The sequence below is a fragment of the Pempheris klunzingeri genome, chromosome 6 (genome assembly GCF_042242105.1).
Source record: "Pempheris klunzingeri isolate RE-2024b chromosome 6, fPemKlu1.hap1, whole genome shotgun sequence".
NCBI lineage: Eukaryota > Metazoa > Chordata > Actinopteri > Acropomatiformes > Pempheridae > Pempheris > Pempheris klunzingeri.
Genome location: NC_092017.1, coordinates 26142837 through 26167222, shown reverse-complemented (window position 1 = coordinate 26167222; position 24386 = coordinate 26142837). Strand labels below are relative to the sequence as shown.

The following is a 24386-nucleotide window of genomic DNA, read 5'->3' as shown; positions in this document are numbered from 1 at the left end:
TGCAGGTGTTCCAATATGCTCTCTATTCCATAACTGAACAGAAAGAATGTGGCTCTGTGTGTTTCACTGAAACTTCAGACAGAACTGAACATCTGAACAATTGAGATGAGGTTGTGAAATTGTTTGTGTTAACTGATTGAACTCTGGTTGGAGCTGGATTTCCTCTTCTCTCCCAGAGCTCCAACGTGCCTGGAAGGTTTGATTTACGCTGATGAATGAAGCTAATATTTGAGACAGCAATCCGATGTTTGGATGAATGTGAAAAGTTAGCTGTGTCGATGGAAATAGATTTCAAAACACATACACATAAATCCGGCTTCATGTGTGGCATGTTTATGGGAAAAAATTTGCTGCTTCTGCACATCAGGTGATTAGAAAGGCCCCCGTATTTTCTGCTCTGAGTCGTCTTGACTTTCACACACTCTCTTTGTCTCAGTGCCTCACTGAGCACAGAGGGGTGTTTGATCGGAGGGGGATGTGGTGGGATCTCAGTTGTTAAATGAGGTTTGGACAGCTTCATTTTTAAGCATCATCACTTCTCATCAATTTTCCACTTTCATTCTGGAGGCAAGATATCCAAACAGGAAGTCTTATTAGTGCCTTTGAAACATAATTTCCAAATATTTGTTTTCCAGATGTATATATATATAGATATATACACTGTTTCCCATAAAGTTGGAATAATTGTTCAATACCCCCAATGTTGTTAAAGCCTGAATCCACAGTTTGCAAAGGTTTATTGTGGTTTAAGTTTCACTGTGATATGTTTGGAAGAGTTTGATCAATAAAGTTGAGAAGATATACACTTTATTTATCAAAAATAAATCATATTGTCACAATCATTTCATGAGAAGAGGTAAAAAATATTTTATTCCAACTTTATGGGCAACAGTGTATCTATATATATATATATATATACATATATAGATAGATACACAAACTTCACAATAACCATCATGCAAAGAAAGCCCTGCTTTTTATTTCCAAAGAAACACACTGTAAGAAATGGAAATGGTTTCTAATGTGCTTTATTTGTTTGCTTGTTTATATTCTACATTTATTTATGTCTTATCATTACACAAACAATTTTGAAAAAAGTACCATAAATTCAAATAAACAAGTAATCAAGATCACAAAGCTTTTTCCATTTCCAAGTAGAGCAACCAACAACTGAGTGACGAATATTCACCCAACCTCCCGTCTCACACAATCAAATCACTGACTGAGACCCCCCTCTGCTCTGTTGTTGGCTCTCCATCAAGCTCAACTGTGCATTTACACATTCAGAATGTGCAGAGCTAAGTGAAATCCTGTTTATCTCCCCTGAAACAATTCCCATCTTGAATAAAAGCTTTGCATTTCAAGTACAGTCTGATGCAGAACCAGTGAATAAATGAACGTAAGAATCCACTCCAGCCATAAACATGAATCATTCATAGGTAGTATTCTGTTGTTCGTTATGCCTTCATGGAAGGTGAGAGGGCTACTCCAAACTGCCGAAGCAAAGGCGAGCTAGTGGCGTGAACGCATACGGAAGGCGATCCAGTCTACAGTGAAAATGCACCAGAGGTGTGGGATGAATATATCAGTAACCGGGAAGTATTCAGTCATTGAGATATTGTCACTTTTCAGGGGAATGGGAGCACATTGTGTGGTGTTATATACAAAATAAATTAATTCAGTGTGACTTCAACTTCACCCAAGTTCTACATGTATTTTTTTACCTTATGTTCAAGAAAGAATAACATTTTTATAAGACTTAAATCAAAAGAAAGAAAGAAAGAAAGAAAGAAAAAACTGTATTCACAAAAATATATTATATAAATAATAGCATTCAGTCTATGTTGTCTTTAAAATTGTTTGCTAAATCTTGAAGAAATAGGCCAAAAAGTGCAAAGCATGCAACAAACCAGGCCAGTATGACAAACTGATGACTGTCAGAGGGAGAACAATTGATGTGAAACTGCTGATTTTCAGTTTCTCTTAACTTTTCCAGAAATACATGAGGAAGTTATAGAAGTGACGAGTAATTCAGGCTTTTAGTCTCTAATATTGTGGATTCCCTGTTGTGATACAGGCGGTTCTTACGTACCATAGAGTTAGAGAGTCCTCACTGGCTCAGTCTGAAGTTTTGTGCTCTCCATGCCAGCAGATGGTTTGTGCCTCGAAGGCAACGTTAAAAAAGTCTTTTTTTTTTCCCCTGCTGGCCTCAGGTCAGAACTACGAGCTACAGAGCTAAGCTAAGATGAGGATGCGAAGCAGAGAGTAGTTATCCAGTTGCCATACAGGTACAGCAGCATTGGTCCAGTGTTGGGCTTCAGGGCCCCACAATGTCAGAAGGCATGCTGAGGGCCTCACAGTGTTTCTGGGGGAGAAACAGAAAACAGAAAACATGCAGATTTCAGGTTCTCAGTCAATAAAAAGACAGATGGTGAAGACAGAACTTGTAGTTTGGAAATGAAGAGTCTTACCTGTCTACTTCTCTGGAGAGGGAGCGTGTGTGGAGTGGCACTTGTTTTTCTGCAGTGAGAGAAGATCCAGTGAATTAGTGCATAATCAATTCTCTAAATAAAAGCCCCAATCTCTCTCTCTCTCTCTCTCTCTCTCTCTCTCTCTCTCCTCACTGGTCTCCTGTTACATCTCTACTGACTGATATCTACTGCACTAACTGTGAAAGCTGTTCTTTTATTACAGCTTACATTCCATTTTATAATATTCTTTCTTTAGCTTTAACATTTAAAGTCCCGATTTCCTGATTGCTTTCATTTAAATAAGCAGCGTGCCACCTGAAACTTAACCCACAGAGGAGCAATGAGACTTCTGACCAGCTGTGGTGTTTTACATGGTGCTACTGACATCTCCTGCGGACGGGACAAGGTGGCAGAGATCATGTGCTCTGTGCATTACGGCGGTCTCATATGCAAAACACAGGTCTTTACCTTCTGATTTAGTCGATAGTGCAGACTCCGGTCTGACAGCCAGGGGTGTCTGAGGGACTCTGCCGCGCTCATCCTCCAGCTCTTGCTCTTCACCAGCAGGAGGGTGATGAAGTCTTTGGCCTCGTCAGAGATGTCCGCGAACTCCTCCTCCTCAAAGTTCCACTGACACGCCAGGATGTTGTTCAACGTCTCGTTGTCGTCATCCCCCAGAAACGGAGACAAGCCGCTGAGCCTGGACCGAGAGGAAGCACAGGTCAGGGACGCTGCTGTGCATCTCTTTATATGCATGCTTATGTGACTGAGGATCTACAACTCACAGCATGTAAGTAATGACGCCAAGGCTCCACATGTCTGTGGGGAATGAAACAAACTCATAGTTGATCACTTCAGGAGCTAAAAATTCAGGCGTCCCAAAGTTGACCCTCAGCTTCTCCCTGGGCTTGTACCTGTTAGAGACACAGGAGATGAATCTGGGCCTGTTGTTAAAGGTGCAGTGTCAAAGATTGTAAGTGTAAATACAAGATTTTACCTCCTGGCCAGGCCGAAGTCAATGATTTTAATCTTATTAGTGGCTCTGCTGACACAAAGAATGTTCTCTGGCTGAAAAAGAACAAAAGCGACGAAGTTTAAAGAAGTACAATTCAGTTTAAAGTCAGTTTTGTAAACTGTTTTTTAGACAAATCCTGGATATAGACAAGAGAAATTGTAACTAAGACAGGACAGGAAACATTGTTTGTCACATTTTTTACAATAAAGCATCTTGTCATCCAAAGGAGGGACATTTTTTATGTTTTTTAAAAGCCTTAACAATTGTTTTATTGTTTTATCTAGTGGAGTATTTACAGCAGTTTAATGAGACTAAAAAGTGAGGCTGAGCTAAAAACAGTATAAATAATGGAAAACTACATTTTAGGTAGGTTTGGGTAACTGAGGCAGGTTTACCTTCAGGTCAAGGTGTAGGATGTACATCTTATGCATGTACTGCAGCCCCTCACAGATCTGGCGTATAAACAGCACCGTGTCCAGCTCTGTCAGGTTGTAGTTCTCATCAATGATGCGGTCAAACAGCTCCCCTCCCTCCACACTGCGACACAAACGGAGGCAAACTCACAATCACGGCGAGAAAAGAGCCTGTAGCCTGTACACCCACATGCAGGCAGGAACCCGGACTTACTATTCCATGACCAGAATGATGTCGTGGCGAGACTCGAAGGCAGCGTACAGCTGGATGAGGTTGGCGTGGTTCAGCTGGTTCATCACCTGGATCTCGTTCCTCACCACCTCCTGAGAGACAGACGGACAAACAGAACACACACATGAACGCACAGACGGACAGTTCAGCAGGGACAAACATGCAAAGTGCTATAAGCCATAGAAGCAGACTGTTGGCTGGTAAACTGGGAAAATGTAGGAAACTATATTAAATAACATTAGTTAAGTCTAAGTAACATTTGACGCTGACGGGCTGAAGGGATCTGAATCAACAGCCCCGTCTCCCGGAAATGACATATGTAAATTACTTTAATATCTTTATAATTAGTTTTGCTGACATTTCTTTGAGTGAATGAAATTCTATATTTATGTGGAGGGTGTGTAGACAGTGCAGAACTGTCAAACCACAGTCCAGAGTTCACATCCGCACTCTGGTTTCTGGTTAAGTTTAGGCAACATTTCACTGATAACATTCAGCATCATCATTTTAGGTTCGTTAATTAACAACATTTCCTCATTATTTTAATAGAAAACGCAGTTCAAACAGCATTAAATTTCCCTAAAAACATAGCTGCTGTTGCAAATTAGTTGTGTATTAACATCATTTCTAGGAGACAAGGCTGGAATCAAGCACCCTCATATGGAGCATGGACAAAATGTTAAGGATCTAAACCCTCAGCATCAGCATCTTCTCTGTAACTTCTGTGTAAATCCTGTGTATCATAGGAGTCGTGGAGTTTTATTTAGAAAGTAGTTACCAGCTTACATTGGACTCCACTGAGCCAGAACTCAACAACAAAGTCAGTTTTGGCACGTATGATCACTGACAGCTACACCAGCCAGACAAGGATTTGGGCTTTTGGTCATCTCTGAGCTTTTTGAGCGTCTCGGATGACGATGTGTCCACAAAGCTATGCTCGGACATCAGGCGGCTCTCACATCACTTTCAGATGACCCCCGAAACAAGACAGACACAATGAGGCTGACGAACGGCCACATGCCCACGCCCTCCGAGCTGTCGAGCTGCATCTATTTTTAAAATGTAATCCTTTATGGTGCTTAGCAGTGATAAAAGTAACCATCCATTAGACTGTCTGGGGAAACTGGCATCCCAGCGCTATTGCTGAACATGTATTCTGTTTCGTATTCGGCATTCCTTGGCCGGTCATTACTGCACCTTCTCTTTCTGGCTCCTGGCTTTGATGATCTTGGCAGCCAGCGTCAGACCAGATGAGTTCTCCATGCACTTGTGGACTTGTCCGAAACGTCCTCTAATGAAAGGAAAGCAAACACATAGATGAGATTGGGGATTTTGGGGGTTTTAAAACATTACTTGTAGTGCTGAAAGGATTACAGATCAACTGAAAATGAACAAATTCATTATCTATACCTGCTTGAATTAGAATTTAAGGAATTGCTCGAGCAAAGAAGAAGCAGCTTTTTTCTGTTTTAGATAACCACTCTTCCGATTTTTGCTCGTTGGACAAATGTCTGGACACTGTTTTTACTGTTTTCTAACTTTTATATGCCAAACAAAAGTAGATTTACTCTCATTACACAGTACATAGTCACACAGTAATTAGGGCTATGTATTGTGCCATTATGTGAGTGATCTGAGAAATGTGCTTGCGTGTTTAGGGGTAATCTCCGGTTCGAGAGGCAGGATTTAGCACTAGTCTATTACATCAGAGAGGCCCGCTATTTCGCAAGTGCCCCCTGAGACTTGCAATCATCTGCCCTTTAGGGGGCAATAAAAAGGTCTTGGAAAAAACTATTAGCCGTCCCTACACAAGGTGTCAGATCCTCTGTTATTTCATTAGAGAGGGCCGATGCGTTGAAATATCTGTGGCTGTAACTGAGAGAAATTAAAATAAACTCCTGAGAGCTGGGCATTCTGTGGTTCTCTGTCACTCACCCCCCCAGGACCTCGTCTCTGTTGATGGTGTAATAGGTGGCGATCTGGTGGGGTTTGGGAGTCACGATGCGGTGGTCGAAAGGTGCTAACGGTGGAGGGCTTGAGTCTGAAGAAAGCATTAACAAATGTAGACAAAATTAGTAAGAAGAATTTGCTGCTGCTGAAAAGAGCGAGCGTGCAGCAGAGACCGAGGAAGAGGACGCTCGGTCCCTAGAAACAAAGTGGATCAAAATAGCAGCGTGTCAATGCCTCATTATCTCCTCTACCAGCTGTGCCGACTGACATGTTGCTGACGCTTGAAGAGAAAGGGTGTTATGACACTGGATATGCTTCAAAGTCTGAGGAACTACAAGTTAAATGTCACCCACTAACAAGCAAGTTGCAAAGAAAGCATGTCTCGATGTAGAAATGGTACATTTCCCCGTCGTGGGACTCATTAAGGATTATCTTATCTTATCTTAAATGTATTACAAACTTTGCATTTAATTTTAACCAAATAAAAGAAAAAAAGTTGAGTTAATGTTGTTATATAAGAGCATGTGCAACAGGACTTGACTAATTTCTTGTCATCCTTTGCCTTGTTGTGGAAAGAGGAAACAGAGATCAAGCATTAGACAATGGAGCCACACAGTTTCAAACATAGACTGAACTTGAACCAGGTTTAAAAGTCTTAACTCCGGCATGAGGACTCGTATTAGCAGCAGTTCTTTTCCACTTGTCAAATGTTATGGAGCCAGGAGTCTAAGAGTAGTTACAAATCTGCTGCCATTTGCACAATAGACAGAAAGAAAGTGTTTCTCAAGTGTCATCTGCAGCAGATCAAATACTGCACAAGACAGGAAACTGTTGGATTCACACTTTCCAACATATTATACAGTGATAAAAAAAAATCATAATACTGTAGATGAGCAATATCAATGAAATATTGCATGCATGACACTGATGTTTTTACAGGATGGCAGAAAAGGTTCAGGTTTTCCTTGCTACAGTTTCTCTGGTGTAATAAACTCAGACACAGACTCATTCCTAAAAACAGCCTGGAGGACTTGACTAATTTGAGCAAAGGCCTTAATTTCAAAATAAATTAATTATAGAATATTTCCACACTTAATTGCCACCAAATGTAAAAGTCAGACGTGATAACAAGTTAAGAAATCCCCTGCGTCCCCTCTGAAACCCAGGACATGTCCTCAGTGTTCGCATTCATAAGCTGTAAATATGTCACGTCTCACCGATGATAAATTCCTTCACTGTCGACTCTCCCTCTTTCCCCTCCTCTTCCACCTCTGTCTTTACTTCTTCAGATTTGGGGGCCTGTGGCTCACCCCCCTCCACCACCTCTCCATCAGCGTGTTCCACTTCGCCGTCATCAACTCTGCTTTTTTTGAGGTCGTCCTTCATCAGGTCTTCTTCTGTAACTCGACGTTTGCTGCACGTGGCCACGTCTCCGACCTCCTCAGAGCTGCACGTCAACAGAAAACATTAAAGAAAACTCTCCAACCTTTTAACCCCTTGAAGGTCCTCAGAAATAATCACGTTAAAGATCCTTACACACATAAATGTGTATGCATAAAAACAAGCCATAAAAATGTTAAAAATCTTTCTTTTTTTTAAGTTTTTTTAAAATAGTTTTTTAGACCAGCATCAGCCCTAATCATACATATCAAATTTTAATTAGTTTTTTTAAAAATTAACCCTTAAATTGCCATGTTTTTGTCATGATGCGCATCATTTTATGGTCTAAAATACACAAAAAATACATGAAAAAAATTGAGAACTCTGAAAAATTCACCATCTTGCAAAATTATAAGCAATATGCATGAAAAACTGATAAAATATGCTAAAAATAAAAATCATAACACACTAGAAAGTGCTGAAGACCCTCAAAGGGTTAATACTTTTCTGACTTACATGAATAAAGAAATAAAGAACTGAAAATAAATACCTTTCCTGAGGCGGGACGGAGGTCTTGCAGTCGTCTCCAGTGACACTCGTCTCTGATTCTGACAGCTCTTCTGCCTCTCCTTTATGCTTTTTCTTCCCATCATCCTCAGCTTGTCCAGTCTGTGCATCTTCTGCCTTTTCCTCCCTCTCCTCTGACTCTGCGTCCTCAAAGACACCCCCCTCCCCTTGCTCTTCTCTCTCCTTAGCTGACTTCTTCCTCTCCTCTGACTGGACGGCAGAGACGTGCGGTCTGTCCAGGATCAGCTCTGCCAGCTCCTGACTTCCCCTGTCCTCGCCCCTCTGATTGTCCGCCTCTGCTTTTCCATGGGAATGCTCGGTGTTCTGCCTGTTGAGCTTTTCCACCTGTTCCTGCAGCACGGGCTCATTCGTGTCTGACGTGGGAAAAAAACCAAAACAAGAAACTGTTAGGGATTATCACCACCATGCATTACATTTAAACTTCTAAACGTCTAGTTTTCAGTGTGTTTTGAATGATTAACCCTGACAAGGATGAAACTGATGCATGATATTTATTAGTATATATTCTACACAGCATTTTGAACCACACAAAGTCAGTTTGTCCATCATGTCCACGTTAGATTTTGTACAGATAGTCAAGTAAAGTTACGTCAAATTTTAATTGTTTAGCCAAAAATCACAAATCATAATTTGCCTCAGCCGTCTTCACAGTCTGTATAATACACAACACCCTCTATCCTTAGAGCGCCAATTCAGATAGGGAAATAATCCCCCGAAAAAAACATTTTAACTGGTAAAAAGAAAAGAAAGAAACCTCAGGAAGAGCAACAGAAGAGGGACAGACAGACAGACGTGCAACCACAGGCTATACTTATGACAATGACAAAAATTCTGCTATATGTGGATCATAAGGTTTAGATTTAGATTTGTCCAACACTTAAGTTCATAATCACATAACTCTAATAGATTCCTGAATATAAACAGTTTTTGTTTGAGCCCACCTGATGTGTCCAGAGGTTTTCTCTTCTTCTGAGTCTTCAAGCCCTTCAGGCTCAGTTTGGTTTTATCCTTGTCATCCTTTGCCTTGTTGTGGAAAGAGGAAACAGAGATCAAGCATTAGACAATGGAGCCACACAGTTTCAAACATAGACTGAACTTGAACCAGGTTTAAAAGTCTTAACTCCGGCATGAGGACTCGTATTAGCAGCAGTTCTTTTCCACTTGTCAAATGTTATGGAGCCAGGAGTCTAAGAGTAGTTACAAATGAGCTGCCATTTGCACAATAGACAGAAAGAAAGTGTTTCTCAAGTGTCATCTGCAGCAGATCAAATGCTGCACAAGACAGGAAACTGTTGGATTCACACTTTCCAACATATTATACAGTGATAAAAGATCATAATACTGTAGATGAGCAATATCAATGAACTATTGCATGCATGACACTGATGTTTTTACAGGATGGCAGAAAAGGTTCAGGTTTTCCTTGCTACAGTTTCTCTGGTGTAATAAACTCAGACACAGACCCATTCCTAAAAACAGCCTCTCAATCAGCAGGATTCAAGTATGCAAGATATTCCATCTCATACAGAAACATGTGCAGATATTCTGCAAAGACAGAGCGGTTAAAGCAGTGCAACAGCCCGTGGTACATTCTTCATCTTGCTCCAAGCATCAACAACAACAAACACAATGCACAATGTGATGCAGACTATGTGTGGCTTCATACAAGGACGCAAGCCCGTCAAATCAATCAATGCAGTAATGTCACCTAATGCTGAGCTGACACTGTGCAGCTGCAGCAGCCCAAACCCACTGCTGATAAAGGCATGTTTTATAAGATAACAAGTCTGACTCTAATCAGTTACACCTCGGAGGCGAATGACAATCACTGCACGCTGGGAAATTACTTAACATTACAGGGAGCGACGTGTCGAAGTACAGCAGAGCTAATAATAGACTAACAAGGAGCCGTATCAGAACTGAGAGGAATGAGCTGGAGGCGTACATGCCGAGAAGGAATTTAAAAACCTCTTAAAGATCTCTCTCATTCGAAGATGTGCTGTACGCAGCTTTAGCTTCATAATGTCACTGCAAACAGGTCACTTATTACATCAAGAGAATGTCATTTGCAACCTCTCAGACAGCATTTAATGCATCTGCCGACTATCATCACAATGCAATTAGACCTCTCACTATGCTGCTACACAGCAAACAGTAATAGAAGCACTATGGGAACATTTCACTGCACCTTCCTCTAAGTCCTCTATGTTGGAGACGAGAGCACAAAACAGATAACGCTTGATCTCGAGGATGTTTTGGGCCACTTCTTGCAGGAAAATCTTGCCTGTAATGTTGATGAACCTCTCACCTTCTTGTTAGGCTTCTTTCCAGGCTGTTTAAACAGCAGCCCCACCAGCCTGGAGTTCTTCACCACCTCCCCAATGAAGCTGATCACCTGCTGGGTGCCCTCCACCAGCTTCTCCACCCCTTCCAGCCTGCGTCCGTGACTTTCAATCCGCTCAGTGGCCCTTTCCACAGCCCCACGCAGCTCCGTGCATGCCTCCTCCACCCCCGAACCACGTCCCCCCTCACGGCCCTCTTCATGCATAGAGGCCCGATCCTGACTCAAGCTCCTGACGTCTTGGGACAAGCCATCCAGCTGGGTCAAGACGGTCTGCTGCATGCTCAGCAAGCGCTCCATCTGAGAGCTCAGGGAGTCCATTCGGCTCTCCATGCAGCGCAGGGCGGCATCATGAGATGAGGAAGGGGATGATGAGGGTGAGGTCTTGTCTGATCCATTGAAAGAAAACTTCCTTCCAACAGGCTTCTGACCATGAAGAGGGTTTGGATCATAGACTTTGGCCAAAGAGTTGACAAGGGTGGAACTCATGGCTGATTTACAGCAGACCTCCTCACTAAAAACAAAAACTTTGCACTCACCAATCAAGCCTTTTCAGGAAACAACAAAAGCCATATTACCAGACAAAGCTACAGGCAGAAGGAAAAGACCATGAGGGAGAACAGAGATCTCTCCCTCAACACTGCACCACAGAGTTGAGTTTTAAGAATAGCAAATGGCTGTCCTCCAAATTAAAGTGCAGCCCCCTGTGGACGTCAGGGACCGAGTGGCCAGTGATAAGAGCTGAAGGCTCGGGTGTGCAGTTGGGGATTGATGTGGGTTAGGGGGGAGATGCTGGAGAGGATCGCAATGTGACATTTGAGACACTTCAAAAGCCCTTCAGTCAGGTGATAGAATTCGAAGAATCTGGGACTGAAATATGACGCCGTAAAAAATAAGACAAATAAATTGAAGCCACATCCAATAACAAAGAACAGAAGAGCGCCGGATGGGATCTTTCAGAACATGTGCTAAAATTTCAACAGATGTTTTGAGTTGTGAGTATGAAGTATATTTCACAAAACATTCGTAGTATTTTCAGATTCTATACAGAAGTATATGGTTTTCACATTGTCACAGAGCAGGAAGTGGGCTGACAGGTGCAAGGGCGCAAAAACCTAACCACTGTTAACCACTTGGACCCCTGTTAAAAACACAGGCATTGTGGGTATTTCTGAGCCTCGTCAGATGCCACACGGTTCTCAGAACTGATTTGGATGTGACAGTTGTGTAATTGTCACAAATTCCCTGAGTTCAGTCTGTTTCACAAAAAACTTGTTCTTCACTCAAGAAAACTGAAGTCTGTTTAATATCGGGAAAATTGTGCTCTTGTTGTTGCTCTTGGGATATTTATTATATTTATTATAAACTTGATATTTATTATAGCTTTATATATATATATATATATATATATACATATTCTGAGACATTTTAATCATGCAATATTTTAATCTACACTTTTCTACAATCTACTTTGTTCAATATTGTCGTTTGAGTGTGATTTTCTTTTTATATAGCCTACAAACGGACCCACAAAAAAAGATGACAACCCCTAAACTCAACAAAAACAATAGTCCCTGATTCAAAAATCACAATTTAAGGTAATCCCTACATTAAAACTTTGCAAAATACAGAACACTGCTATACACGACATTATAGTATAGTATAGTTTTTTAAAATGAATGTTGAATATGAATATTAGACCACTTGTTTATTTAGTTAATATAGTTTCTCATTTAATATTCTACTGACTGACTGACATCTCAATACTTCTTTGTAATATCCAACCTATTTAAAGCTCACTGAGTCTGAATCAGAGGGTTTCCACTTCAACATTTTGCAAAGAGTTTGAAAAAGATTGTTTGGAAAGAGCCTGCAAGTTTCCCAGTACAGACTCACTGACTGTCCATGCAACATGAGGGAGAAGACAACGGAAGAAAACAGGAAGCAGGTGACACCCCTGACACCGAACAACTGTGGATGCACAGCAGAAGAGGATTGTGGGAGAGGAAACTTGCTGTGACATGTGTTGTTGCTGAGATTTGAAGAGGATGAAATGACACACATATGGACGTGGATACCGACACATAAGTCCATATTCACGAACATCACACACAAACGATTGACACTTATTGAGACGTGTCTGACTGCGCACGCTGACCTCAAACTTTTCCACGTCTCAGTTCAGAGGTATCTGGAATAGGCAGGGTGACAAAGCGCCGGCGCCTATATGGTGGCACCCATCTGTCAACACCGGAAAAACCTGACCTGTACTCTGTTTGTCCCTCGTACTGTTCCCTGTGCAAACAGCTCGTCAGCTGTCAGGGTTAACACTCGTATCCCCAGTGCCCGTTTACCAGCTAAGGTGAGAATGAAAGAGGACACTGTGCAGACACACAGTATAGAACACAGTGTGGAAAAACACGGTTCTGCACCGAATGGACAAAGGAGATCACTGATCAGAGAAACAGATTCCACACTAAGTTTAACACACAAACATTAATGCCATGCCTTTGTTTGTCAGAGCACTGCAGCACCTTTGTAGTATAGCTATCCAGGAATTTAAAGGGCCAGTTCACCCCAAATTAGTCTAAAACTAAATTAAAGACTTCTTTGGGTATAGATTTACTTCATCTAAGTGTGCCAGCCTCTTATTCTTATTTTGATAACAGACACAGTTAATTATTAAATATTATTATCATTTTGAAGTTGTTATGGCAGACGTTTTGGACAGCAGTTGCCTGTTTCCACATCTAGCAGACAAAATGGATAATAAACATTAACTTGGAGTCATGTCAGATCAAAATCTACTCTAATTTTAGCTTTTTTTTTTGGTCTTCAACAACTCCTGAGGGAAATATCTTACTCTTTAACTATTAAATGCTGCACTATGTTCACCAGCTATTAACTCTGTTTGTCGTTTGTTCTAGACAAGTCAGTTTTAAGTCCATTAACACTAAAATAAATGGCTGCAGCAGCTGTAAACATGTTTGATTAGAGCAGTGAGAGTGAACTGAAACAGTAAAGTTGGCTGTGAAAACAAAACAATGAGCTGAAAGATGTTAAAATGCCCCACAGACTTCAGGGAATCATCAGCAGAATTGGTTCTAATTCTTGTGGGCTAGTAACTCTCTCCACATCACACATAGTCATTCCATTGTTGATATAAGTAAGTACTGATTTGTGCAGCTTTAAAGTAGACATACTGTGCAAAAATGCTATTAATAATATTAATAATAAATGACATAATATTCTCTAGTGTGCCAAGATCATCCTTTCTCCTTCTCTTCTGTTCCATCTTTTAGTAAATGTGTGTAAAAACATGTCAGGTGTGCGTGTTTGTGTAAAATGTGATTTTACTCTGGAATACTGAAGCTTAAAGATGGATCAATACCGGCTGTCCGTAACCCTCCTTCAGTCTTCGAAGCTGTTTTGCTGTGTTTTAAAGTTGTTTCGCGTTTATTTGGCAGGTTAGAGCGGACTGGGCTTCTCTAGGCCTGAAAGAGACAGGAGCTAAAACAATGAACATCATATTCTATTATGAACCTGAAAATAAGCAGATGCCTCCTTTAAACACTGTATTCATTTATCCCTGCAGTAAGTAGCCATGGTGTACGAGCCTTAACGCACTCACGGGTGCTGGATATCGACAATAATGGACAACAATGCAGAGAAGGAAATGCCATTCCCTCTTGTCATGTTCTTCGCTTCAACCTCATCCTGTTTTCCTACTGGACTTTATATTGGACCACTAGTGGTGGATGGCTGATAGAATTAAAGACAAATAATTGGACGACTAAAAAACAATCCAGCAAAACAGATGCTACGTGAGTCAGGAGAAGAGGAGCAGGGTGGTGGTTGATTAGTCTGGTGTTGAGGGTACCGGGAGGTTTAACTGTACCCTGTTGGACAATCTCTGAAATCCCCAGTTAGAAAAGGCTCCATGGAAAGCTGAGATCCAGTGCGGTATAGACGCACTGTTTAGGAATGAGACTGACGCAGCCACGCCACTCTCACCACATATAGAGTTACTCAGCAGGAAGACACAGACAATACATAATGCTTATTCTAGTGCCACAGACTGTCCCAGTAATCCAATATCACTCCGGTGCAATGGCCTGAACAACGTGAATGCGACAAGCGTTAGCCCAGAGCCACAATAATAGACAGTGTGACACGCTACAAACGTGTGCCTCATTCCAAAACACTGTAGCCGGGCAAGCAAAAGCCGAAATAAAAGCAGAAGAGGAAAGACTTTTATGTCTTTTATGTAAGGGATAACGGAACACTTTGCATCCTGCTGCACGTTACCTCGCTTCTGGCACAGCTTCCTACAGAAGAAATCAATCAATTTACATCAAATTTTTGACTTAAAAAGTAAAAATATTATAAAATATTGAATTGATTTAGAAATTATTTCATTATTTCCTCCATCTATCAGAACTGCATGCATAGCAGCGGTCTGCTACACAGAACCGAGCATTCAACAAAGCTTTTGATAAACAAATATTATTTTGCAAATAACATGCAGTCTGATCTTTAATCACTAATCTCTAGTCATGTACGTCCCACCCACAGAGCAGTGATACCCACCCCTGAAGACAGACTACCGGGGGGGCCTAGTGATAGACCAGACATTTTGGTCCACCTGACAACAGCTCAGTGACAGCTCTCTGATCTCCGGCATGTTCCAGGGCCCTGCTCCAATGAATCATCCAGGGCTTCCCCCCCCCCTAAATGGCATCCCTGTCTACAAAAGATTCACCATACCATCATCATGACTCGCCCCACAGAGCCTCACCGAGACCAAAAATAATTGCATTCAAATAACTGCGTTCAAAAGGTCGTTCTCCGAGTTCACCACCAGCGGGTTTCACTTCAGGTTAGTAAATTAAAATGCACTTGAACTTGTGGTGGATGACTGGAAAATGCACCAAACCTTGAAATATTACTCAACCTACTTTTCTCAATCATATTAACAGCAAACACTATTTTTGGCTGCTCAGCAGAAACAATATCAGCTTATGCAAGGCTTTTGTTATTTACATTTTATAGCCAGTCATGCAGAGCACAATATTTATGTGCGGCAGCTGACTTGTGACATCTGACCAAATATTCAAACCTAAGACACCAAGTTTTTATAGCTGCACCTTTACATCCATCTATTTCCTAAGCAGTAAGCAGTATTATCCTTAAGGGTCACGGGGGTTGCAGGTGGGGTACCACCAACCACAGGGCCAACACATAGAGACAGACAACCATTCACGCTCACACTCGTCGGCAGCTTAGAGACACCAACTAACTTCACCTAGCCGGAGGGAGGAACCCGTCCGAGCACGGGGAGAACATGCAGCCACACAGAAAGGCTCCAGGTTCAAACCAGCCGGCCGGCAGATTCATGGAGTGGAAATATTCAGCAAGTGTTACACAATCTATTTAACACATTTCACTCTAGTTTGGTATCCTAAGAAACCTCTGTGTCATGTCCAGAACTCAGATCCAGGTCTGTGGGTGTGAACCGTGCTGGATATTATAGCATGCAATGCTACAGATGGAATCACTGGGAGGTTTTGCAGGGTTGAGGCTGCGTTAAATTTCTCTTTTTATGGGGTATAATAACTCAGTACTTTTTCCGTTGTTGGTAGAGGACGGATGTCTGGCGAGTGCACGACAATGGAAAAAAAAGCTGCACGTTATCTTTGCAGCTCCACCTGCTGCTTTTCTATCTGACAGACCTGCATGTGTCGCCATCGGCTGATGACAGTCTGTACTTTCACAGTTCGGCCGCTGTGATAACGTTCGCTCAGCTCTCTCTGTTATGACCTCCTACAGACGCGAAAAAAATTCCTTTCATGGAATAGAGATGCTGTATGACGTCAGGAAAGTGTGTGTGTGTTTGTGCTGGGGAGGCCCAGCCTGTAAAATCTGTTACATAAGCCAAACAAGTATGTGTCCAGACTCCTAAATAGATGCACACAAGCCCACTTCCCTCAGTTGTTACGAGTTTGCTGCTCCGTCTCAACGTTACGCAACACGAAGACAACTGGGCGTGACAGGACCCATGTTTGAAAGATTCATGATTACTGGTGACCTCTGACCTCGTGGAAGGACTGTCAAAACACACACACACAACCATACAGACATATAAAACCAGCACAGCTTAGCGTAGAATTGAAGCAGAGGATCTCATATGTCCTTCTGTCTGCACAAAGCGGGGGTGCAAACTTGATAAGAATAAATTAATCAACATTTTTTTGTTGCTATAACATAACAATGAATTGATGAAAACTATTAACATGACAAAGTGTTTTGGTTTGAGTCCTTGAACAAGAGGACCAAGTCCTAACAGGTGGCATCCTTACCAGGAATATACTGTACTAGTCCCCTTGGAAAAAAAACATATAGCCGTGTTAAAAGTCCATGTAACTGAGAACTCAGTCTCCTCCTTGTGTGTTTGATGATTTTATTCCCTGTCGTGTTTTATTTCTGTCTAAACTGCAACTGCTGTGCTGTCTTGGCTCGCACAGAAAAAAGGTTAAAAAGTAAGGAGAATTCTTGGATAAATAAAGGTTGAACAAATAAAAAGCCCTTAAGCAAGGTTCTAACTTTGACCTTTCAAAGCAAAGCAAAGAGAAATGTATAGAAAATAGCTTCTCACTGCCTGAATTCACTCCAAGATATGTCACATGATTGCCTCATAACAAAAATACCATTAATGATTTTCTCTTGTCATTGTTTTATTATCTTAAATTGGATTTTGTTCTTTCTAAATTCACCTTTATAGGTGTGCATGTGTCTTTGTGTTGCATGTTATCACTTATTTGGAAAATGTGCATGTGAATTAGTCAAGTTGTGCATCTTTATCGTTGCATTGACCCTTATTGATCTATTGTTGCACTGTCCGTGCTGCATACAGTAATTTACTAACTATGACAACAACGTCAAGGATAAAATGATGTTCCCTGTAATGAAAAACCTGAGCGCAGATTTAAAAACATCATCCATTAATCCAAATCTGGTGCAAAAACTACGTAAGCAGTGATATTAAGTGAATTAAATGAGCTGAAACACATTAAATCAGCACCAGACTACTTGATATTGGAATCATACATAAGGTGCAGTTCTGTGCTGCTACCACTGGGGGGCAGAAGAGGACCACAGACCCTGCTAAAGACCACTTGGGCATTTGGAGGCAACAGGAGGGCATTTTTTGGTGGAGGGTCACAGTCGGCTGTTCTCCGCTTTACCTTGAACTCTGACCAACTAACCTCCTGCACACACGTTTTCACACCAATGCAACTAGTCAATACTTGCCATGTATTTACTGTACATAGTGACGGATCGTAAACACCACCTGCAGTCAAATATCAATCTGACGGCCAGCTGTGACTCCATGTTGGCCCAAAGTTCAGTTCAGCTTCATTTAGTCTGCTCTCATTCACTGAGTCTGCACTCTCTTAGTAACAAGCCTGAAAACCGTAAATATCATGTTTTGAGCAAATATCAGCGTGCATTAAACTTTCAAACGGCTTTTCCCGTAAAATCAGCCATCGTCTGCATAAAAATCAACTTGCATAGATATGGAATCTGCTTAATGAACACTGTGCCTGCTTATATTGTTATTTTAGAGTGATGCCTCAGATACACATGATATATTCATCACACAGCAACATACATCCAATTATCCTTTTGATAAAGGGCAGTCTAACTAAGATGCCGCACTGTTCTGCTGCAAACTAGAAATTAGTGATTCTAAAGATGTCCAGATGAAACTGTGCTAATCTGGATTAAAACTGACAGTTCTGACACCAGAGAGGAACTGGTTCAACTTTCTGGTGCCTAATTATTACTGCGTATCCATATCTTTAGTCATAAATCTTTCCTTGACATCTGTTCAATGACAAGAGATTAAGATATAAAGCACATTTAAAGTTCTTTTACACTGTGAAATACATTATATGATTATATTTAAAAGAGTAGTTTGTTCTGGCTGGAATCATTTGGATGCTGTTGAAACAACTTTAACTAAAGTGTAACACTAGAAATGCATCTCAGCTTTAACTCATAAATGACCAGAACTTCACTTACTGGACTGAGTCTGTTGTATAAATTATTGGGAAAAAGCTTAAAACATGTCGCCACCAACATGTTAGTGCTGCTGATGCTGTTTTGGAGCCTGAACTCCTTTGCAGGCTTTGGCCACCTCGTGTTTTTCTGTACTGTATGTGGCTCAATTTAATTTAGGTTTCTGCTGCTTCTCATATTCCACTGATGCTGCAACGCAAACCTTACATCAGTAAGTACTTAGTCTTGCATTTATCTTAATTGTAATTTTAATTTTTACCTGCAGCAAAGCTTTGTCCAGTGACTTTTTTTTTTTTTCAAAGATAAATGTTGTTAATGTTGTGAACGTGTAAAAATAAAGTTTGCTGGGAAGCAAATCGGGTGTGATTTCAGTCACAGCACCTCCTGCCACCACTGTAACATACAATCCTCACTTCTACCTCTGCATTTTCCACTGTGGTGTTGCTGTCATGTTCTGAGGTTTGTTACTGGCTCAGTGTATCATAACCTGGTCTCTGGTCGAGGGTGTAAATATGTGTGTCGCCCATAATTTTCCTTTAATATCAGTGTCACGGAAAAGTCACACTCACATTTTCAGCAAACACTCAAACTCAAAAGAAAAGACAGTAAATTTAACCTGACAGATTTCTGCAAGTCACCACACAACTTCAGAAAATGTGTGTGTGCTTGTGCGCATTAGGCCCCACCGCTGTGTATCAGTGCTGCGCTGGTAATGAGTTATGCAAACGGCTGAAAGTGGACACCAACTGAAAGGCCGCATGAGTCCAGGCGAAAACAGTACATTCCCCCGGGGTCCTCATACCAGGGAGAGACACACAGGAAGAAACAGGGCGCCAGGAGAGCTGAGGATCGAGTACAATTTAAATTGCTTTGTTTAAAAAATAAAGCTCACTGAAGGCCCATTTTCCTTCATCTTACATGATAAACAGGTTATGAGTGCAACCAGTCGACTGAATTACTGATATGAATGTGTATTTTGTCACTTTTGTCACTCAACCATGTAACAATACAGCGTTTGAGGAAAAAATGTTGTAACTATAGAAAACTGTAACTGTGCTAAGTAGTAATATTAACAGTAAAGCCAGAAATACTTCTTTAAAGCCCCGACTTTTAACTTTTTTTTAGCTTTTCTGACCCAATTCTGATCTAATTCTGCCATAAAATGTGAAAATTTAGACGTTATTGATGTTAATTTTTAACACTAAAGACCTAAAAAGCCTTCAGTGGTCATTCCATCATGCACCCGTAGGTAGTGGGTATATAAATGTTCAAACATTTACATTAACAACTGTGTGGAAATAAGACTTAGTCCTGAGCATAATACAAGTTAGATAATAGGAATCATTTTGTGGATTAAATGCAAATTAATGAGCAAATGCTCTGCGGATCTTTCTGTGAGATTCCAGTGTTTGTGTTTTACATCAAAAACTGGTAATTGTGATGTGTTCAGTTAAATAATTCCTACTTTCTTAATGTCCGGCTGGAAATACTTCAAATTAGGGACTTGAGACACTGAAGTCTTTATCCTTATAAATGATCCAATCTATCAAACGAAGCTAATCACTGGCAGTGTCCTTCCATCCCTCCTGTATTTGTTTGTGTGCTAATTTGGTCTGAGCTATGTGAGTGTGAGAATCTGAGGCAGGAGAAGCCCTTCTCACATTAGTCCCACTCACACGCATTAGCACAAGCTACAGTTTACTCTGTACAGGCCTCTTACAAAACGTTACTCCTTTGTACACTCATGCTCAGAGTCAGACTTCTCTTTTTTTGATCTTGATGATGTAGTTAGAATCATTAGTTTAGCTTCACGACAAAAAGTTTTATTACATTGGTGGAATTTTAACAGTTGAACTCAAATAAAGGGCTCAAATCTGCAGATTACTCTCTAAAAAATGGTCAGAAAACAGAAAACAGTCGACTGAAGAAGCAGTTTCTCCTGTTCAGTATCTTGTTGCAGGGACAAAACAGCATATTATTAGTAATTTGGTTCATATATTACTAACAGGTCTTTTAACTTTCCTCACAAATATATTGCTGCCAGGATGCTGCAGGCTGGCTCTCTGTGTTAAAGGTATAGTTCAGTTGTTGTGGGTTCTCTCTGGGTTCTCTGGCTTCCTCCCACAGTCCAAAGACATGCAGGTTAGCTTAACTGGTGACTCTAGCTTGATGTGAGTGTGAGCATGAATGGTTGTCTGTCTCCAGTCCAGGTTGAACCCCGCCTGAAGGATTAAGGGTGTAGACAAGGAATGGATGGTTGTGTGAGGTACTTATCCACAGTCAGTGTATTACCTACAGGAGATGGCGGTCAGCACACCCCCACAGTTTGGAGAAGCAGAGACACTGAGCAATGAACTAATGTGGAAAGGAGCAGCAGAAAAATATATTTTAACCAGAAAAGCAGCATCAGTTTAAGTGTATGTAACATTTAGAATATTTTTCTCTCCAAAGCCAGACTCCACTGACAAAACCAATCATTTTACAGAACACAGTAGCCCCCATCCACAGCAGTACATTGCTTAGCTTCCTGTCAGGACTCCTGCCTGCTCCTCCTAACTGGGGGGCGTGCCATCACCTGTAGCTAAGATATAAGACATCCAAACATCAGAACTATACCTTTAATCTAAAGTAGATGAAGAACATTCTCACTGCAATCCTCCGTCAACTGAAGATGATCTGAAGTGTATCCAGAGTTCAAAGTAAAGAAAGGTCATCGGAAGTCAGCTTTAAAGTTCAGACTTGACACTGAATGTCGTTGGATCGGCCTGATCTAATACTTTAGATAAAATAGACATTTATTCATCTTGAAACTTGACACATTTGGGCTAAAACTGATAAATAGAGTTATAAATCCGGCTGTAATAAGCCCACCGTCAGCAGAGACAAGAAGACTGAGACTAATAAAAATATTGAGCTGACAGTGACAGGCTTCATCTGCTCAGAGCACCACAGCTCCCTCACTTTATGAGGCGTCAACTACAGTTGCTTCCTGCTGGATTATGTTAGCATAATAAACTGGTTTATACCAGACACGGTATGCGCGGTGTAGAGGGCACGGGCTCGCCTGGATGGAGCGGTGGAGTTAAGTACTGTTGGACAGAATTTAGATGTCACTGCCGGTGGTGTAAGATGACGTTATGTTTTCCAGTGACTGGCCTGTCCTCACACACTGGCTACAGATGTATGAAATGCTGCCTCACTTGCCAGAGGCTGTCGTTGTTGCCCTGTTTTGTCAAAGCAACATGTTCAGTTCATGCAGCAGCTCAACCCAACAGCAGAAATGTTCCAGATGATGATGATACCTCAGCTTTACTGCCAGAATACAGCCAATTACTGGAATATAGTGGCGTTCAATACTCTTCTTCATGAAGTGGGAAGACCACTTCTGAGCCTGTTCACAGCAGAAACACAACTCCTCTTCACACGCTAGGTCACCCGCAGATAAAACCAGCATAGCATAGCTGAGCTCAGATCAGATCACATCAGGTCAGATCTTTCCAATGTCAAATGCAAGATAATCAACTAATCCAACTACGGCTCTGCTCCACTAGCCAGAGCTTTATCATGAAGTATGGAGGCCTAAACGCAGCCAAAAAGAATATTTTCCCTTTATGGTTTTATCTTCCAACACTGCAAAATCCTCTAAATCTCTTAGAATTAATATCCAACACCTTGTGTAACTCCTCTCCAACATTTTCAGCCATCTAGCCTTCACCAGGGTGATTTTATTAGTTTGGTGATTCTTCTAATCCTAGTCTAGCCTATTTAAAGTCCAGAAAACGTGAGGAGAGTAAAGGCTTGTTGACACATTCGTGTCCAGGATGTTCATGACACAGACCTGCGTCAAAATGCAGGCTGTGATAGAAAACCACCAGTATTTTTTTTTATTCACATAGTTCTATCATTTCATGGGAAAATACTGAAAAAGTCCAACAATGCTCTTAGTTGTAATGCTAAGAAATCCTGGATCCTTCAGCAGGATTTCCTGCAGGAACAGGAAAACACAACTTCATTGGTGAGAAAAGCATCACGTCTAGATTGCATCACTTTGTCGGTAAGACAGCGTTAGTTCAGGTGATAATGTGATAACATCCGTATTACTTCCAGTTCATGCAGGTCAGCAGCTTGTCAATCCACAGCATGACGGCTGAGTACAATTAACGAAGATTTGTTTCTTGATTTCTTGAATGATTTCTTTCATTATTTGGAACCATTCTGCGGCTCATTTCGACCTGTGCCAATGCTTGGCCTCCAGTATTGCTGCTTGCAGCTTTCATGCAAACCCGCCTTTTCTTATCCATCTTTTTATAGTCATAGCTGACTGCGAGCTAAATGGTACCTGCCTATTTCTGGGAACAAAAGTTACATCACTGATGATTGAAACGTTTGACTTTACTACAATGTAACATCTCCAGTCTGTTCTTGAATGTAATGCAGAGAGCGGCAGAGAGCAAGCTGTACCCAGCATGCCCTTTGGCAGAGTAATAATTAACAAGAGTCCCCTCTCAGTACATCTAAAGAGGCTGCGCTCAGCACTGCACTTCCTTGGATCCACAGCAGCACAACCGCCAAGTGTGAAATCGATCAGATGAACTGTTGTTGTTGAGAAGATCAAAGCACAAACATGCATGCAGACAGTCTGACACTCCTTCCTGTATAGTTTGACTGAATGAACCTCTGGCATGTTCCCAAATCCACCTGCTCACATGTAGCACAGGTGCACCGACCCAAACTCCACCTGCTGTAATTACCTGTGTGTCAGTAGACAATGTGGTGCTCCCTGTCTTCTTGCGGGACAATAATTTCCACAGTCGTCGCCACAAGAAGGTGGCCACCAGACAGACACTCCCTAATATCCAAACATCCTTATCCCTCAGGAAGCTCTCCATGATGGAAACCTTCCCCCTCCTGTCCCTGCTGTCCGCCTGCACAGGCTGCCTGTCTTATCTCAGCCTCTCAGCCGCCTGTGGGGAAGGGGTCTAGGTGGCGGGCAACAAGTTGTTGACATGGGGCGAGACAGCGGGTGTTGATTATGAAATAGTCGGGCTCCCGTAGCTGTGCATTGAATTCTCAATCTGTTGTTCACTGCAGACTCTGACCGGAACGAAGGGTCTGTGCTGTCAAATCACCTGCCCACCAAGCTAACCATTCACCCTCCACCCGGCGTCCACCCTGCCTCCCACCCCCAGACCTAAAAGGAGAGAACATGCTGTCTCTGAGACGAGAAAGGGACAGGTGGTGTTGGGTTCAGGGTGTCGCCTCTGTACGCAGAATCAGATGCCTGCTGCAGCTACTGGTATGTTAGTGAGACCCCTGCGGTATCCTTTAACTTCGGACACAGCACTTCATGCATGCATGCGTGCATACTCCTAAGTATATCTGCCAGGCGGTCGCTTCGCCTCTCTGTACCTCACAGACGGACACACTCATGAACAGACGTCGCTGCAGATGCACACAATGGCAGACAAGCTGACAGTCGTGCATGCATGTAAACAAACACCTGTGTGGTGCTAAGTTTGTCTGTTCTGTGGCCACATGCTGCAGGCTTTGAGCGCTGAAGGAGCATTTATGCTGTTTTCACTGCTGTAGTGTGTGTGTGTGTGTGTGTATACACCCAGGTGAAGACAAAGCTAAAGGTTTGGTTGGGTGTGTAAAGTCATAAATTACACTATGATGAAGAAGGCGAGAGAGAGAGAGACAAATAAATAGCACAATTATATATTAGAAATGAGGAAATAAACACAAAAATAATTATTCAGTACCTGTAGACAGATAAATAGATACAGGAGAGTGCAGAGTGTCCTCTCTGGACGTAAGTGCCTCTGTGTGTGCAACAGCAATAGCAATAAAGAAAGTCTAAGTCTAAGTCTAGCTATCCCTCTGAATGGAGCTGATCCTTTATATCTATTTATTG

The 24386-nt window shown here is 41.7% G+C and overlaps 1 protein-coding gene across 2 annotated transcripts; it reads right to left on the bottom strand.

The window, feature by feature from the left end:
* Positions 1–1024: 1024 nt before the first annotated feature.
* On the bottom strand, positions 1025–23571 carry mylk4b (myosin light chain kinase family, member 4b). Of its 2 annotated transcripts, none has more exons than XM_070832521.1 (13): positions 23224–23571; positions 8991–9072; positions 8012–8402; positions 7299–7528; positions 6067–6172; positions 5329–5422; positions 4114–4223; positions 3882–4023; positions 3469–3539; positions 3257–3385; positions 2940–3171; positions 2472–2520; positions 1025–2365 (listed from the first exon to the last, which is right to left on the bottom strand). In XM_070832521.1, exons 1-12 carry the CDS (start codon positions 23359–23361, stop codon positions 2476–2478), a joined length of 1770 nt encoding a protein of 589 aa, XP_070688622.1. In that variant the 5' UTR covers positions 23362–23571; the 3' UTR covers positions 1025–2365; positions 2472–2475. The 2 variants fall into 2 exon arrangements, with proteins under 2 accessions (XP_070688622.1, XP_070688621.1); XM_070832520.1 differs by lacking the exon at positions 23224–23571 and adding an exon at positions 10358–10879.
* Between the last annotated feature and the right edge of the window lie 815 nt (positions 23572–24386).